Source organism: Vitis riparia, chromosome 9 (genome assembly GCF_004353265.1).
Source record: "Vitis riparia cultivar Riparia Gloire de Montpellier isolate 1030 chromosome 9, EGFV_Vit.rip_1.0, whole genome shotgun sequence".
Lineage (NCBI taxonomy): Eukaryota > Viridiplantae > Streptophyta > Magnoliopsida > Vitales > Vitaceae > Vitis > Vitis riparia.
The window spans coordinates 22,771,327-22,788,041 of record NC_048439.1 but is presented as its reverse complement, the minus strand read 5'-3'; the positions used below and the strand labels follow the sequence as shown (position 1 = coordinate 22,788,041).

Genomic DNA, 16,715 nt, shown 5'->3' with positions numbered 1-16,715 from the left:
ATGGATGAGAAAGCCATCTTAATAATGTTTCTTAAATCATTGGGCCTATTAAAATAAGTTAGCTTCTAATCCTTTTGTGGCTTTTGGTGATAGGGTTTTCCTAAAATGGAAGATGTTGTGTTGCTGAGAACTTACAACCAAACAAAAACAGAGGTTGAAAAGAAATAGGTTCTCTTGCAAAAATGAGCCAATCTTTTGAAAGTAATTCACCTAATGAAGAATGGGAGTCTATTGTATACAATTTACAACTAAATTCTGGTTTTTGTTGTGGTTCAATTGTTATATTTCCTTAAAATTCTAAATCAAGTCAACCAGCAATATGCATTTTGATTTTCAATCATTTTTTTTTCCTCAGAATTTATTTGATTTGCAGTTTCATGATGATGACATCATTTTAATAAGCATTTAAGAAGGAAATTTATGAAGAAGATCAATTGCATCTTTCTTATGCTTTAGGCTCCCAGTTGATTTTGATATTTATCTTTACAATTATTGGCAGGAAGATCTATACTATCCACATCCACTGGTTCAGGATATCCTATGGGCATCTCTTCATAAGGTGCTTGAGCCTATTCTGGGGCATTGGCCCGGAAACAAGTTGAGAGAGAAGGTTTTATGCTCTATAATGCAACATGTACACTATGAAGATGAGAATACACGGTATATATGCATAGGGCCTATGAACAAGGTACATGTGAAGTATAGAAAGGTCCTTTGAACTGCAATAAATGTAGTGATTACTAAGTTCAATAAATGTACTGATTACTATTCATTAAGAACTAAACCAGTTAGCTTCTTTAGTTCTACCACTCTACTCAGGTGCTCTTGATCTAATTGTCTGTTCTTTTCTGTTCCATGAAGGTCTTGATTTCCTATTATCTGATTTGAATAGGTGTTAAATATGCTTCGTTGCTGGATTGAAGATCCAAAGCCAGAGGCCTTTAAGTTGCATATTCCAAGAATTTTTTATTATTTGTGGATTGCTGAAGACGGCATGAAAATACAGGTCCATAAGTAGTATTAATCTCTTTCTAGTTTATCTCAGAGTGCCATTTCCATTTTATATGTTATGGAGAATTGTTATATTACTATTTCTGGTGGATGTATCCATTCATAGTGGCGTGTTGTAAAGGCAGATTATGTATTTTATTCCTTGGAAATTATTGAATTTTATTATCCATCTGTTATACATAATAAGTTTACTGCAGGGTTATAATGGAAGTCAATTATGGGATACTTCTTTTGCTGTTCAAGCAATTATTTCAACAAACCTAGGTGAAGAGTATGGTCTGACTTTAAGGAAAGCACACGAATTCATAAAAAATTCTCAGGTTCATCTTGCTATTGAAGTTTGATCTCATAAATCACCTATGTATATTAGTAGTTTTCCATAATGATTTTACTTAACTATTCATACTTTGTTTTCAAGGTCTTAGAAGATTGTCCTGGAGATTTGAAATTTTTCCTAACTAAACTTCCATTGAAAACCTTTGGGGAACCATTAGATATGGAGCAATTGTTTGATGCTGCAAATGTTATGGTATGGAAATATTGAGCGGGTATAGGTATGGGTGTTAGAACTGACATATCTATGGTATAGAACAATGAGTGTTCTCGCATTTTAAAGATTAGGATTTTTGGAAAGTGCAGAATATGGTCTATATTCACGGCAGTGGACAAATAAATTTATATGAATAGTTCGGAGTAAACAACATTCCATTGATTGAATTGCATCCCTTAATTATGGAAAAAAAGTTAATAAACCTTCTTGTTCATTTGAATATTTTAAATAGTTACACATTCATACATAGTTCATGTAGAAGACTTAATTGCTGATGCACAAAGTTTATAAACTGATAGTCTTTACTAGTTATAAATCCTTCCTTAAGGATTTTTGGGTAAGGTATCAGTTACTGAGAAATCATTGGTTTTCTCCTATCCCATCTCTCTAAAAATGATTGATGCCATTGAATGATAATCAAATAAAACTCATGGTTGATTATGTATCTGGCTTGTACATTTAGCTTTGAAATTCTTTAGACTTCACCCCATATATATGCATTTGTTTGCAAACAAAAAGTGGTTATAATAGAAATGGTATTGATTTTTAAGAAAAGTTTTTGCTTCCTAGTCGACTGGTTTTAGACAACCAATTCTAAAAGCTTACAATGTATATTATGCACTTCAACATCCTTCTTCACATGCAGCTCCAAACCTGCACCTAGAGAAACACATAGGCACACACATGCCCATATAGGTCCATAGATAAACAAACTACAAACAACCTCCTTTAAGCTTAATAATAAAGTGGGGAAATAAACATGTGGTTAGGTTCGAATACGTGACCTCTTATAAAATTTTTTTTCTAAAAGCTTAAGTTTGTAGGATTTAGGCTCACAATGTATATCATGCACTCTAAAAACTAGATTTTAAACATAATGAATTCAGAATCTCATACCTAACTTTCTTTATTTGCCATAAGAAATGAAGTTGAAGCGAGGGGACAAACAGTCCAAACAAAAAGCGTTTCTTTCTTTCTTATTTTTTATTTTTTTGGGTAAGCCATGGTCGATATATATAAAAAGAAGCTACAAACAAGCCATAACAAGGGTACACCAGAGTAGACATGGAGAATGCAAAGGGCACCAAGCAAAAGATCAGAAAAAGAAAAGGCACTTAACATTCCCTCAATCTATAAAATCCATCATAGACATAGATGCCTTGATGGGGGAAAGCCTTTTAAAGTTTATTCAAGGAAGAAGTGAAGATCTAAGTAAATTTTAAGTGGGATTAATATTAATTAGAATTGAATTGGGATTGGTATTTGTTGGAATCTAATTAGGATTAGCTAGTTGAGTTATAATATAATTAGAATTTGAGTCATGATAGGTTATTAGAGTCCTAATAGACTTTGGATGTTATAATTAGAATTAGAATCATAATAGGTTATTAGAGTCCTAGTAGACTTTGGATTTCATAGAGAAGCCTATCAATAGGCTAATCCATGTAAATCAAAGGAATGAATTAATATGAATAATATTATATTTTCTTTCATTGCAAGGTTGCAACCCTCAATGGTGAGATTCCATTGATTTTCTTCTAGGTGAGACTCCTAGAAGGCCTTGGTGAGGCTCTAAGGTTTTTCATCTTTTCTTCATTGTTTCTTCTTTCTCTCTATTTCTTATCTTATAATTTTCTCTACCATAAAATTTATTCCTTGTTCCTCTCCTTACACCCTAAAAATAAAACCCTAGCCCACCTACCCTTGAGTGTAAGCGACCATCCTAGGGTTGTCCTACATCAATTTTGGTATCAAAGCCAAAGTTCTTGGCTTGAAGGCATATGCAATTAAGGAGCAGAGCAACTTATGCAAGCATGAGTTCCAAAAAAACTATTAGCAACCAAGATGCCGCTACAATACGCTTAGAGGAAATTTCAGCCACACAACAATCCCATCAAGATGCTATAATACAACTAAATAGAAAACTTGATGAAATCATGAAGTTACTAGAAAAAAGTCAAGAAAAACAATCAATTCAAGAAGATATCGCAAGTCATCAATTTATACAATTGTCAAGTTGATCATGCGAAGAACAAGACAATTTTATGATGGGGAATCAAAGAAGGGCCAAACTTTTTGAGCTAGATGATGATGTGACAAAAAAGGTATGTCATGAAGTTGCTGAATTTTATGGAAAACTAAATCCAACAACTTTTCTTGATTGGATTATGTCAATGGAAGATTACTTTGATTGGTATGCAATGCCCGAAAATATAAAAGTTCGTTTTGTGAAGGCAAAGTTGAAAAGAGCAGCACGTCTATGGTGGCATAATATTGAGAATCAAGTTCATAGAACTGGCCAACTGCCTATTGACACATGGGACGAGATGAAGTTGAAGATGAAGGAGCACTTTCTCCCAACTGATTATGAACAACTTATGTATACAAAATTGTTTTCCCTTAAACAAGGTACCAAGTCTATTGAAGAATATACAGAAGAATTCCATGAATTGAGCATTCGAAATCAAATGCGGGAAAGTGATGATCAACTTGCAGCACGCTACAAAGCTGGGCTTCGAATGGAGATTCAACTTGAGATGATAGATACACACACTTATACCGTAGATGACGCTTATCAACTAGCCCTCAAAATAGAAGATGGCCTCAAATTTCAAGTTTCCAAGCGTCCAAGTCCACAAATTGAGAGCATTTTCTCCAATAGGACAACAAGCAAACCTTTAAGCACATCAAACTTCAAAACTTCTAATCATGTGAATGGTGGGGACAACACTCAACAAACTTCGAATATGACTCATAAGAATGGTAATAAGGGTAAAACTTCAATGAGTATTGGAGATAGAAAAGTAGACGTGACTCCTTTATGCTTTAAGTGTGGTGGGCATGGTCATTATGATGTTGTATGCCCAACCAAAGGTTTACACTTTTGTGTTGAAGAACCAGAATCTGAATTGGAAAGTTACCCAAAGGAATAAGAGACCTACAATGAAGATGAAGTTAGTGAAGAATGTGACTACTATGATGGTATGACGGAAGGACATAGTCTTGTAGTACGACCTTTATTAACTATCCCAAAAGTAAAAGGAGAAAAAGATTAGCGGCGTACTAGCATTTTCCAGACACGTATTTCTTGCCAAGGGAGATTATGCACCATGATCATTGATGGAGGTAGCAATTTGAACATAGCTTCATAAGAACTTGTTGAGAAGCTAAACCTTAAAATAGAGAGACATCCAAATCCATTCAGAGTAGCATGGGTTAATGACACCTCTATCCCGGTAAGTTTTCGCTGCTTAGTAACATTCCTTTTTGGTAAGGACTTTGAAGAGTCTGTATGGTGTGAGGTCTTACCCATTAAAGTAAGTCATATTTTACTTGGAAGACCTTGGCTCTTTGATAGAAGAGTTCAACATGATGGCTATGAAAATACATATGCTCTCATACACAACGGACGTAAGAAGATCCTTCGTCCAATGAAAGAAGTCCCTCCAATTAAGAAGTCAAAGGAGAATGCACAACCAAAAAAAGTACTTATTATGTGTCAATTTAAAAATGAGAGCAAGGAAACTAAAGTTATTTTTGTTTTAATGGCTCGGAAAGTGGAAGAATTTAAAGAACAAGATAAGGAATATCCAGCAAACTTACGTAAAATCTTGATGACTTTTCTGACTTGTGGCCTGCAAAGTTACCTAATCAACTTTCTCCTATGCGTGACGTACAACATGCCATTGATTTGATTCCCGGTGCATCATTACCAAATTTACCAGCCTAGAAAATGAATCCAATAGAGCATGCTGAATTGAAAAGGCAAGTTGAGGAATTACTTACTAAAGGCTTTATTCATGAAAGCCTAAGTCCTTGTGGAGATCCTACCCTACTAACACCAAAGAATGATGGATCATGGCGGATGTGTGTGGATAGTCGTGCAATCAACAAAATCACAATTAAGTATCGATTTCCAATTCCAAGACTTGATGACATGCTAGATATGATGGTTGGATCAGTAATCTTCTCAAAGATTGATCTAAGAAGTGGATATCATCAAAAACGTATTAGACTAAGGGATGAATGGAAGACATCTTTCAAAACTAAGGATGGATTGTATTAGTGGTTAGTCATGCCGTTTGGACTAACCAATGCTCCATACCTTCATGCGGGTTATTGGACGGTTTGTTGTTGTCTATTTTGATGATATTCTTATCTATAGTCGATCTTGTGAAGATCATGAGGAACACTTGAAGCAAGTACTGCACACTTTTAGGGTTGAAAATTTTACATTAATTTGAAAAAATGTACTTTCATGAGCCCTAGTGTTGTATTTCTTGGCTTTGTTATGTCTTATGAGGATGTTGAAATAGATCCGGAGAATATCAAAGCTATTGTTGATTGGCCAATACCAACAAATATCCATGAGGTGCGAAGCTTCCATGGAATGGCTACATTCTATCGACGATTTATACGAAATTTCAGTGTTATTATGTCCCTAATTATTGAATGCATGAAACCTGGTTTATTTATTTGGACCAAGGCGGCCAACAAGGAATTTGAAGAAATCAAATCCAAGATGGTGAACCCTCCTATCCTACGTCTACCAGACTTTGAGAAAGTATTTGAGGTGGCTTGTGATGCTTCCTATGTGGGAATTGGAGCAGTTCTTAGCCAAGAGGGACATCCTGTGGCTTTCTTTAGTGAGAAGCTCAATGGGGCAAAGAAAAAAATACTCCACATATGATCTTGAATTCTATGCGATGGTGCAAGCAATTAGGCATTGGCAACATTATCTCAGTTACAAGGAATTTGTTTTGTATTCAGATCATGAAGCCTTGTGATATCTTAATTCTCAAAAGAAGCTTAACTCTCGACATGCAAAATGGAGTAGTTTTCTTCAACTATTTACCTTTAATTTAAAGCATTATGCAGGAATTGAAAATAAAGTAGTTGATGCCCTTAGTAGGAATACCCTTCTCTTACTAAACATGTTAACCACTACAATTGGATTTGAAGAATTAAAGCATTGCTATGACAATGATGCTAATTTTGGAGATGTTTATTATTCCTCTCTTTTGAGTGGTTCAAAAGCAACACATATTGATTTCCAGATTTTAGAAGGGTACTTGTTTTATAAAAATCGTTTATGCTTACCAAGGACTTCCCTACATGATCATGTCATATGGGAACTTCATGGAGGCGGAATGGGTGGACATTTTGGACAAGATAAGACCATTGCTTTGGTAGAAGATTGCTTCTTTTGGCCTAGTTTAAAGAAGGATGTTTGGAAGGTTATCAAACAATGTCGAGCATGTCAAGTAGGAAAGGGTTCAAAGCAAAATACAGGGTTATATACACTGTTACCAATTCCATCCAAACCTTGGGAAGACTTGAGCATGGATTTTGTACTTGGATTACCAAGGACACAACGGGGCTTTGATTCTATATTTGTTGTGGTTGACAGATTTTCCAAAATGACACATTTTATCCCATGTAAGAAGGCTTCAGATGTTTCTTATGTTGTTGCCTTGTTCTTTAAAGAAGTAGTTCGATTGCATGGATTACCACAATCTATTGTTTCTGATCGCGATGTCAAGTTTATGAGCTATTTTTGGAAAACCTTGTGGGCCAAGCTTACAATTCACTTCACTTTGAACACTCAATTTTTTATAAGCACACAATGATCTTTAGGTGCCTTTTTAGTGATTTATGATTTTATGCGTTTTAATGATTTTGAAAGTATTTTTAATTGTTTCTAAAACAAAGTGAATCATGAAAGTTCAATATTCAAATCTATCTTAGATCAATTAGGTGAAAAGAATACTATTTAAAAAAAAATTGCTACCTTGTTCATTTGGTATGCATATTTGAAAAGGTTTTCATTTATTTTTTATTTTTCTCATACATGAATTAAATTTATAACTCCAATCTATGGAGTCATTCATAGCCTTAGTGAGATTATTCATGCTCACATGAGGTTAAGGAAGCATAGATAAATTCATAAAAATTAAAAAGGGACCTAGTGAATCTCTAAATTCAAAGTTTTCCAAAAATCAGTTCTCTATTGCCACTATTGTTAGTCCATTGCACCTTTGAAGTTGTAAATTAGAATCCGACCACTTAGCGACCTTTTAAATTTTTTTCAATGCTTGGTAATTGTTTTAAACTTCTTAACTATGTGAAATAATTTTTTTTTGAGTTTGAAATGTTTTTCCAAGTAAGGCATTTAAATTGGTCTTTCAGTAGGTCTAATTTCAGCACTATTTTGGATACCCAAAATAGTTTTTTAAAATTAAATTATTTGGTGATTTCATTAATTTATTTTGATGTTTTTTCCTTAATCTAAACTTCATAAATTATAATTTAGACCCTTGTGACACTCAAAAATGACCTCCCAAGTAGGAGAAATAAATTTTCATTTCTACACCCACTACACTAGCTCAGTTCTATAGTGAAGGCATGTTTGGTTGAATTTCAATAAGTTCTCGTATGATTTAATCTCACTGTTATTTTTCATGTAATGAAATCATATTGAAGAAATTGTATAACTTTTTATGTGATTTTAACATACTTCTAAATTCACCAAATAAATTAATTCTTGTCTGCTTTGTAATTTGTCTTGTCTTTTACCAATATGAATTGTGATGAAATATGGTATTGAATGGAACATAATTAAATAATGTGATCTTTTGGGTTATAATATAGACATAGGAGATATTGTCCTTTTTTGTGATGAAATTCTATTTCTAGATATTTTTTTTAGAATCTATTTCATGAACATCTTTGTTTTGATCATATGTTGAATGTTCTGTGTAGTGTCCTTAGCTTGATTGAATTTGGCATTGAATAGCATATAATTAAATAATTTGGAATTTTTTTATTATGATTTAAACATATTGAAGATGTTCTTCATTTTTTATTTTGATAAAATAACAATTTTAGGTATTTATTTAGGATTTATTTTTTAAATACCCTTGTTCTGCCCTATTGATGATAGTCTGTATGTTTTTATAATTCGATCCCCTTTATGGATGCTTTTGAGCTCCTTTGATTATTGATTTACATTGTAGACATATTATACACATTAGTTGACCCTTTCTTTGGTTTGGAATTCTTTTTTTGATATTTTATTTAGACTAATTTTTGTGAGTGAATACTTGTTAACTAATTTTGAAAATTTAAGCATGTGTATTGTATTTTGTTTCATCTTGTTCATACCTTATCATCTCTTTATTTCATGATTTGAGATATGCATATGTTGTATCTATTGTGAGATCTTACCTATGATTTTATATCTGTTATTATTATTACTTATGAACTAACCCTAAATGATTTTATGAAAGTGCTTTGCTAGCTATCAAGGTATATCTCCTCTCCTTTTCTGTTGTTTGATTCTTTGGGTATGCATGTATTGTTTTGAATGTTTCCTTGATACGGTCTATTTGTTAACATTATGTTATTTTATAAGAATGCTTAGCATGCTATAAGGTACGCTCCTTCCTTTCCTTGTTGATGTGACTCTTTGAGTGTGCATGGCTTGTTTGAGTGATTTTTAATAATGTTTTCATTAATTATTACTATGATATATATCTCATGATTCTTAGCATCCATTGATTTATAAATCAATTGTCATAGCTACCTCAATTTAATTAGTAGAGACCTTTATTTAGGGCTTAGAGGAGTGCTACCTTATGGTACTTTCCCGATAGATAACCTGAATCCTGGATTTGGACTAAGTTTTGAAAGACATACTTTTCCAAATAAAAGGTCATTCTTAGAATTAGAATTTATTTTTTATTTTGTTTTCCTTTTAAAAATTAAATAAAAATAAATGGTGACTCTAACTTTTTTCAAAATCAATTTTTTACTAAAAAACGAGTCTCGCTATCGAGTAAGAACGTATGTGAAAAATACAAGTCCATAAAAAACCACCTTAAAAATATTTAACTTCAATTTCCAAGAAATATTTTAGGTTGCCAAGGTCTTTAAAGCAAATCTAGAGTTGAAAGTTGTTATAATATATTGAATTATAGCAAAGGTTGCTACTTCTTGCAATAACATCATCTGCATAAACTAAGATTAAAACAATTAGAGAACTTGTATGCAAAATAAATAATGATGAGTCAATCTTGGTATCAAAGAAACCAAGTTGAAAAGAGCTTGTGAACAACACTTAAACCGAACTTAAGAGGCTTGCTTCAGGCCATTTAGGGAACATTTAAGAAGACAAACGTGTGAAGGAAAATTAGGGTTAACAAACCCTGGAGGTTACTCCTTGTAAATCATTTCCTTGAGATGGTCAATTAAGAAGACATTTTTAACCTCTAGTTGTTTATTTCTTCCTCCATATGAACCCTCTTGTTTAAGTTTTGATTTAAGAGTTCTAGGTTCAATATGAGTAGAAGGACTAGCATGGAGATCCAAATAACGTTTTTGCCTCAATTTTGCAGAGGTGACCAGCCATGAGTGTTAATGCTAGTGGGAAGTTGTGTGGGTTGTTCTGGTGAAGGAGAGGGATTGTCAGGCATAGGTAAGTAATTGGTTTGTTAAATCTAGTGTGGAGTGTAAGGTGGAGAGGAAGGATCAGGTGTAAAGGTGGTTGGAATGGATTTCATGGAAAGGAAAAGGTGCTTGTTATTCTTCAAGAATGATAGGAGGAGGAATTGGTATTGATGTGTTTGCTGTTCTTCAATAAAAATGGAATCGTTCACATGTTAGTTGATTGAGACTTCTACTCATATTGATGTTAGTTGATAGGAGGACATGTTAGTTGATACAATTTAAATGCTATATACCTAATTGATGTATGTTTTAAACTACATTAATTTTAGGATTGAATGACTGATATCTACCAGGGACTGTCCCTGGCCTCCCAAAATAAATTTCTAAAAATATATAAATTTATGTTACAAAATTCATAATTGAATTATAAATCAATTTAATATCTTTGACATATATATATATATATATATATATATATGGATAAGAATAAATTAAAAATTAATATTTTCATTCATAAATGTAAAAATTATGTTGGGACAGTATTTTGAAGAATAAAATCATCTATGAATTTTTTTTATTTTATTTTTTTTTTTTAAAAAAAGAGGATATCATTTTTTTTTTATTATTGTAGAAGTTAATAGAAAATAAACCTCCCTCAGAGTAAATAAAATTTAATGTGTTAGAACGATTCACGGATTGAAACTTTCTCCATGCATTGAATTCTTCAATGCTTTAACACATCAATTAAAAAATACTTTAAAGTAAAAAAAGTCCACAAACTTGGTGAGGGTTGGTGAAAAATTCCATTAAATACTTGAAGTGGGTGAAAAAAGAATTAATAGAAGTGATGGGGGTTGGTGACTGACTTGGTGTTGTGCTTCTATATGAATGAGTAATTCCCACCTCGAACTCGCCATTCCAAGTTTCTGAAGTCTCTCTCTTCTCTGCCCACCCGGCACCTATCTCTCTGTCCTTGGTCTGTATCATTTTAACTTAATTTTACTGCAAAGAAAAGCTTGTCTTACCTTTTTGGTGATTTCATGATCAGCAGGTGTTTTCGGAAGGGAGACACACATATTTGTAAACTTAGATATATATAGAGATATATCTCGTCTGTTTGGTGAGTTAGAAAATGTGGAGGCTCAAGGTTGCAGATGGAGGCAATGATCCCTACATCTACACCACCAACAACTTCGTGGGAAGGCAGATATGGGAGTTTGATCCTGACTGTGGGACCCCAGAAGAGCGAGCTGAGGTCGAAGCAGCTCGTGAAAATTTCTGGAAAAACCGGTTTCAGGTTAAGCCCAGCAGCGACCTCCTTTGGCGGATGCAGGTGATTTGATCCCATCTATCTCAAGTCTTGATATCACAACAGATATCGATCTGTCATCTGCGTCCTAGATTGCAGTTTTTCACTGACTATACGTGTCTTGCATGCGCATACATACTACTTGTTTTACGTAGTCTAGCTACATAGCTTTTCTTGTTTTGTTTCCATTTGTTTGATTATGGGTGATGATTTCTATGAAAAAAGGAACCAAAAAAATCGCAAGATATGGGGTCCTCTTTAGAATCATGTTTTCACCACCAAATGAGGTTATGATATCATAAAGTAAAAAAGAAAAAATATATCGGGGATACTACTATTGGGTGATTTTGGGCCTTATCACCCCAAAAATTAGCTTAAAGGCTGAGATTTTCATGCACACTGATAAAGAGTCACCCAATTCCTTCTATAAGAGATATGGGAAAACCCAACAATATTCCCCTCATACACCAGGCCCTAGGTTAAGATACCACCAGATTGTCGGATAATGAGAGGTGAGACCAATTCCAAAACTGAGCTTTGATACCATGTTGAACAACTAATTTCTTAAAAAGTTAAGTTTGTAGGATTTGAACCCAAAATATATATTATGTGGTTTAACAATTGCTAATTCTATCTTGATTCTCTTAACTTGGAACAATTGTATAAATAGATGCTTATAATTGAGGTTAATTTTCCTTTTCTTTTCTTTTAAACTGGTTGAGACACCATCGAGCAGATTGTCGGATAATGAGAGGTAATACCGATTCAAAAACCAACCTTTGATACCATGTTAAACAACTAATTTCCTAAAAGATTAAGTTTGTAGGATTTGAACCCAAAATATATATTATGCGCTTTAAAAATTGTAATAATTCTCTTAGCTTGGAACAATTGTATAAATAGATGCTTACTATTGAGGTTAATTTTCCTTTTCTTTTTAACTTGTTCTTCACTAACTCCCTTTTCATTTGGCCAAAAAAAAAAAAAAAACTGCAGTTTTTGAGAGAGAAAAATTTCAAACAAACAATACCACAAGTGAAGGTTGGGGATGGTGAAGAAATTACATATGAGACAGCCACAGCAGCAGTGAGAAGGGCTGCACATTTCTTTTCAGCTTTGCAGGCTAGTGATGGCCATTGGCCTGCTGAAAATGTTGGCTTATTGTATTTCCTTCCTCCCCTAGTGATTCTACTCAACACCCTCTCACACTTCTTAAAATCATGTATATGGACCATTTTAACAGTCATTCTCAATGGAATAATTTCATGGAAAATGCAGGTCATGTGTCTATACATTACAGGGCATCTTGACATTGTATTCCCTGGAGAATATCGTAAAGAAATTCTTCGCTACCTATACTGTCATCAGGTATATATATTTTGAACCTAGTCATCATCCTAACCTCATAAATGGGCTTGGAGCTTCGAAGTATGAAAATGGCTTATGTACATTGCAGAATGAAGATGATGGGTGGGGATTGCATATTGAGGGACACAGCACAATGTTTTGTACAACACTCAGCTACATTTGTATGCGTATCTTTGGAGAAGGGCGCGATGGTGGTAGAGACAATGCTTGTGCAAGAGGGCGTAAATGGATCCTCGATCGTGGTGGAGTGACATTCATTCCCTCTTGGGGAAAGACTTGGCTTTCAGTATGGCCACTTGAAACACAAGTTCACATTCATCCTATACAATGCATTCTTGTGTGATGGACTGAATCTTATATGATATTGTTTCTTCCGTGTAGATTTTTGGCTTGTTTGACTGGTCAGGAAGCAACCCAATGCCCCCAGAGTTTTGGCTCTTCCCTTCTCGTCTTCCTATGCATCCAGGTTTGTGCTGTAGTCATCTACTCAGGTACTTGAATTTCACATCTACTTTTGCACTTAATGCATTTTACATCATAGGGTCTTCTTACATAAAACTTGGAATTGGTCACACGGACTCGAAATGTTTAAGCCAAAAGTTGTGTCACTTCAGCCTTATACAATTATAAGATCACGCATGAATACTTAAAAATTCAACCTGGGGATGGTTTATTAGTCTCAAGAAATGACATTCCCATGTCTACTTTGGTTTAACTTTCATTTTCCTATCGTTGGTCAAGCTTCTTGTAATTTGAGTCCATAAATGCAGCAAAAATGTGGTGCTACAGTCGGTTGGTTTACATGCCCATGTCATACCTATATGGCAAACGATTCGTTGGCCCAATCACGCCTCTTGTTCTAGAACTGAGAGAAGAGCTCTTCCTTCAACAATATAATGAAATCAACTGGAAGAAAGTACGGCATCTTTGTGCAAAGGTAAGTTTTGATTTTGTATGGAAAACTTTTCTTTTTCCTATGAATATGCTTCGCATGAATGAAACATATTCAAAATTGTTTATTGCAGGAGGATCTCTACTACCCCCATCCCCTAATACAAGATCTGATGTGGGATAGTTTGTACATATGTACCGAGCCTCTTCTTACTCGTTGGCCCTTCAACAAGTTGAGACAGAAGGCTCTTGAAGTAACAATGAAACACATCCATTATGAAGATGAAAACAGTAGATACATCACCATTGCAAGTGTGGAGAAGGTATTTTTTTTGCAGTGGATAACGTCTATTCAGACAATATGTCACTTCTTTAGGATATTAATATCTCTTAAATTGAACAGGCATTGTGTATGCTCGCATGTTGGGTTGAAGATCCAAATGGGGATTATTTCAAGAAGCACCTTGCTAGGATCCCAGATTTTATATGGGTTGCAGAAGATGGAATAAAGATGCAGGTCAGAAGACAAGTTAATTCAATCACTAATCTCCCAAACAGTTGTAGGAAAATTAGATAATATCTATTCATCTATTTCTTAAAATATTTCAAGTGTGCAACTGGTTTGAAGCTATGTATTTATCCTCTCCTGCCTAAATTGGTTTTCAAATTGTCGATTGTTGTAGACCTTTGGTAGTCAAGAGTGGGACACTGGTTTTGCCCTTCAAGCACTGCTAGCTTGCAATATGACCGATGAAATTGGACCTACACTCAATAAAGGACATGAATTCATAAAGGAATCTCAGGTTTGATCTTGAATTCCATTGTTTGTGTCTTGACTTTAACCAGAATCTACTTGGGTTTCTCATGGTCTATTTACTTCATACTTCTTGAAATCTTGAAGGTCAAGGACAATCCTTCTGGTGACTTTAAAAGCATGTATCGCCACATTTCCAAAGGTTCATGGACATTCTCAGATCAGGATCATGGTTGGCAAGTTTCTGATTGCACTGCAGAAGGTTTGAAGGTAACTTTTTTTGCTCAAACACTTAATTGAGTCAGGGCTTGCAGATTAACTAAAGTCACTTGGTTTCTCACTGAAGTCCCCTCTGTTACAGTGTTGTCTCCTCTTTTCAATGATGGCACCAGAAATTGTTGGTATGAAGATGGAACCCGTACGACTATTTGATTCTGTCAACATCCTGCTTTCCCTACAGGTGAGAATCATCTTCCTTGGGCCGTTTCCATGGTTGTCCCCATCACAAAACAGGTTATAACTTCTTAGCATCAATAACCCTTGTTTTCAAAACCACTGCAGAGTAAAAATGGTGGTTTAGCAATCTGGGAGCCTGCAGGAGCTTCAGAATGGTTGGAGGTACATTACTTCAACTTGTTTAAGTAACTTTAATGTTTCCGTTTTATCTCTCTCTCTCTCTCTCTCTCTGTATTCTTTGAATCTAAATCAATGTCAATCCCTTCTCTTTTCAGCTGCTCAACCCCTCTGAAATGTTTGAAGACATTGTCATCGAGCATGAGTAAAATTCTTGATAATAGACCAGCTTTTTTTTCTAACTCTACTAGCTTTAACTTCCTTGGAGACTAACAAAACGATGATCCAGGTATGTTGAGTGCACTGCATCTGCAATTCAGGCTCTGGTTTTGTTTAAGAAGTTATACCCCCAACACAGGACGAAGGAGATAGACAATTTCATCACAAATGCTACCAAGTACATTGAAGACCAACAAATGCCTGATGGCTCATGGTATGTTTCTCAACTTCACTATTACTATTTCACGGGGGAAATCTTTTTTTATATATGCAGTGCAAATCCATTTAAACAAAGAAGCATTTCACCAGGTATGGCAATTGGGGAGTATGTTTCACCTATGGCTCATGGTTTGCACTTGGGGGCCTAGCAGCTGCTGGCAGGACTTACCACAACTGTCTTGCTATTGGTAGAGCTGTTGAGTTTCTACTCAAATCACAAAGAGATGATGGTGGTTGGGGAGAGAGCTATATGTCTTGCCAGGACAAGGTAATTCTTACATGCCACCCACTGCTCTATTTTCTAGTGGAAACATGAACAAAAACAAGTAATCCTTGTGCTTGGTGATACAGAAACATACACCTCTTGAAGGAAACAAGTCAAATCTGGTACAAACCGGGTGGGCTCTGATGGGGCTGCTTTCTTCTGGGCAGGTTATTTTATACAGTTCCACCATCAATAAGCTTAACTTGGTCTTCTACGTTATTTTCACAATATGGCTTCTCCCCAAACATCTGAGTCTAACCTTTCCTTTCTAACAGGCAGAGAGAGACCCAACACCTCTTCACAGGGCTGCAAAGCTGTTGATTAATTCCCAAATGGAAGATGGTGATTTTCCCCAACAGGTAGCTCACTTGAACATGAATAAAAAACGAAAGAAGTAACATTTTAACATGGTTTTGGGAAATGGAAAATGATGTTCTTTTGTAGCTGACTATATATACTGGGTGGTAGTCTAACCATTTGATCATCAATTATCTATGGCAGGAAATCACTGGAGCCTTCATGAAGAACTGCATGTTACACTATGCAGATTACAGGAATATTTTTCCATTGTGGGCTCTTGCAGAGTATGTAAGTGAGTGCCATCGCCTTAAGTCTGGTTGCATTGCCATGCCAAAGAAGCATCTGTAGGAAAAAAGCTCAGATAATGTTGAGCAATGTCAAGCCCTTTGAACAATGTCAAGCAAATGAAAAGTTTATCTTTGTCATGGTAACATATTTTGAAGAATAGTTTGTGCAAGAGAATAAAACAATAGCAGGACCTTACTAAATTAAAAAATTATGCATGTCAATTTTCATTTGAAAGTGGTTTCCAAACCCATCTTTAGCTCATTTTAATGCCAAGAACCTGCATCAGAGGTTTCCTATTATTGTCAAACACCGACCCATGTCATTTTCCTCTCCATACAGCTCCTAAGCTAATCAATTATAGAGAATGGGAAAAGTGGACCAAATTTACATGATTATTATTGAAGCAAATGATTGATGTGTAAAAGTTTCCACATTCGTGTAAATTGAAAAATTAAGAAAGAAATTGAAGAGCCCTGCAGTGCCAAAATCACTACTTAGATAAAGGAACGGTTTAATGCAT

The 16,715-nt window shown here is 34.8% G+C and overlaps 1 protein-coding gene and 1 pseudogene across 4 annotated transcripts in view; both read left to right on the top strand.

Annotated features, from left to right (window-relative positions):
- The window catches only part of LOC117921943, a 30,276-nt pseudogene extending 28,721 nt beyond the window's left edge, over positions 1-1,555 (top strand).
- The window catches only part of LOC117922025 (beta-amyrin synthase-like), a 64,561-nt gene extending 48,139 nt beyond the window's left edge, over positions 1-16,422 (top strand). Inside the window, exons 1-19 of one of the 4 annotated variants that reach the window (XM_034839996.1) lie at positions 10,934-10,985; positions 11,058-11,342; positions 12,315-12,500; positions 12,597-12,686; positions 12,775-12,972; positions 13,068-13,152; positions 13,457-13,623; positions 13,712-13,900; positions 13,981-14,094; positions 14,261-14,380; positions 14,479-14,601; positions 14,693-14,791; positions 14,893-14,949; positions 15,063-15,109; positions 15,194-15,337; positions 15,433-15,610; positions 15,694-15,774; positions 15,883-15,966; positions 16,109-16,422. In XM_034839996.1, coding sequence (XP_034695887.1) covers positions 11,142-11,342; positions 12,315-12,500; positions 12,597-12,686; positions 12,775-12,972; positions 13,068-13,152; positions 13,457-13,623; positions 13,712-13,900; positions 13,981-14,094; positions 14,261-14,380; positions 14,479-14,601; positions 14,693-14,791; positions 14,893-14,949; positions 15,063-15,109; positions 15,194-15,337; positions 15,433-15,610; positions 15,694-15,774; positions 15,883-15,966; positions 16,109-16,255 — 2,310 coding nt within the window. In that variant the 5' untranslated portion in view covers positions 10,934-10,985; positions 11,058-11,141 and the 3' untranslated portion in view covers positions 16,256-16,422. Of the gene's footprint in view, positions 1-10,933; positions 10,986-11,057; positions 11,343-12,314; positions 12,501-12,596; positions 12,687-12,774; positions 12,973-13,067; positions 13,153-13,456; positions 13,624-13,711; positions 13,901-13,980; positions 14,095-14,260; positions 14,381-14,478; positions 14,602-14,692; positions 14,792-14,892; positions 14,950-15,062; positions 15,110-15,193; positions 15,338-15,432; positions 15,611-15,693; positions 15,775-15,882; positions 15,967-16,108 lie in introns of those variants that run through there. The other 3 variants (XM_034839997.1, XM_034840000.1, XM_034839999.1) reach the window with 3 other exon arrangements.
- The last annotated feature ends 293 nt before the right edge of the window (positions 16,423-16,715 follow it).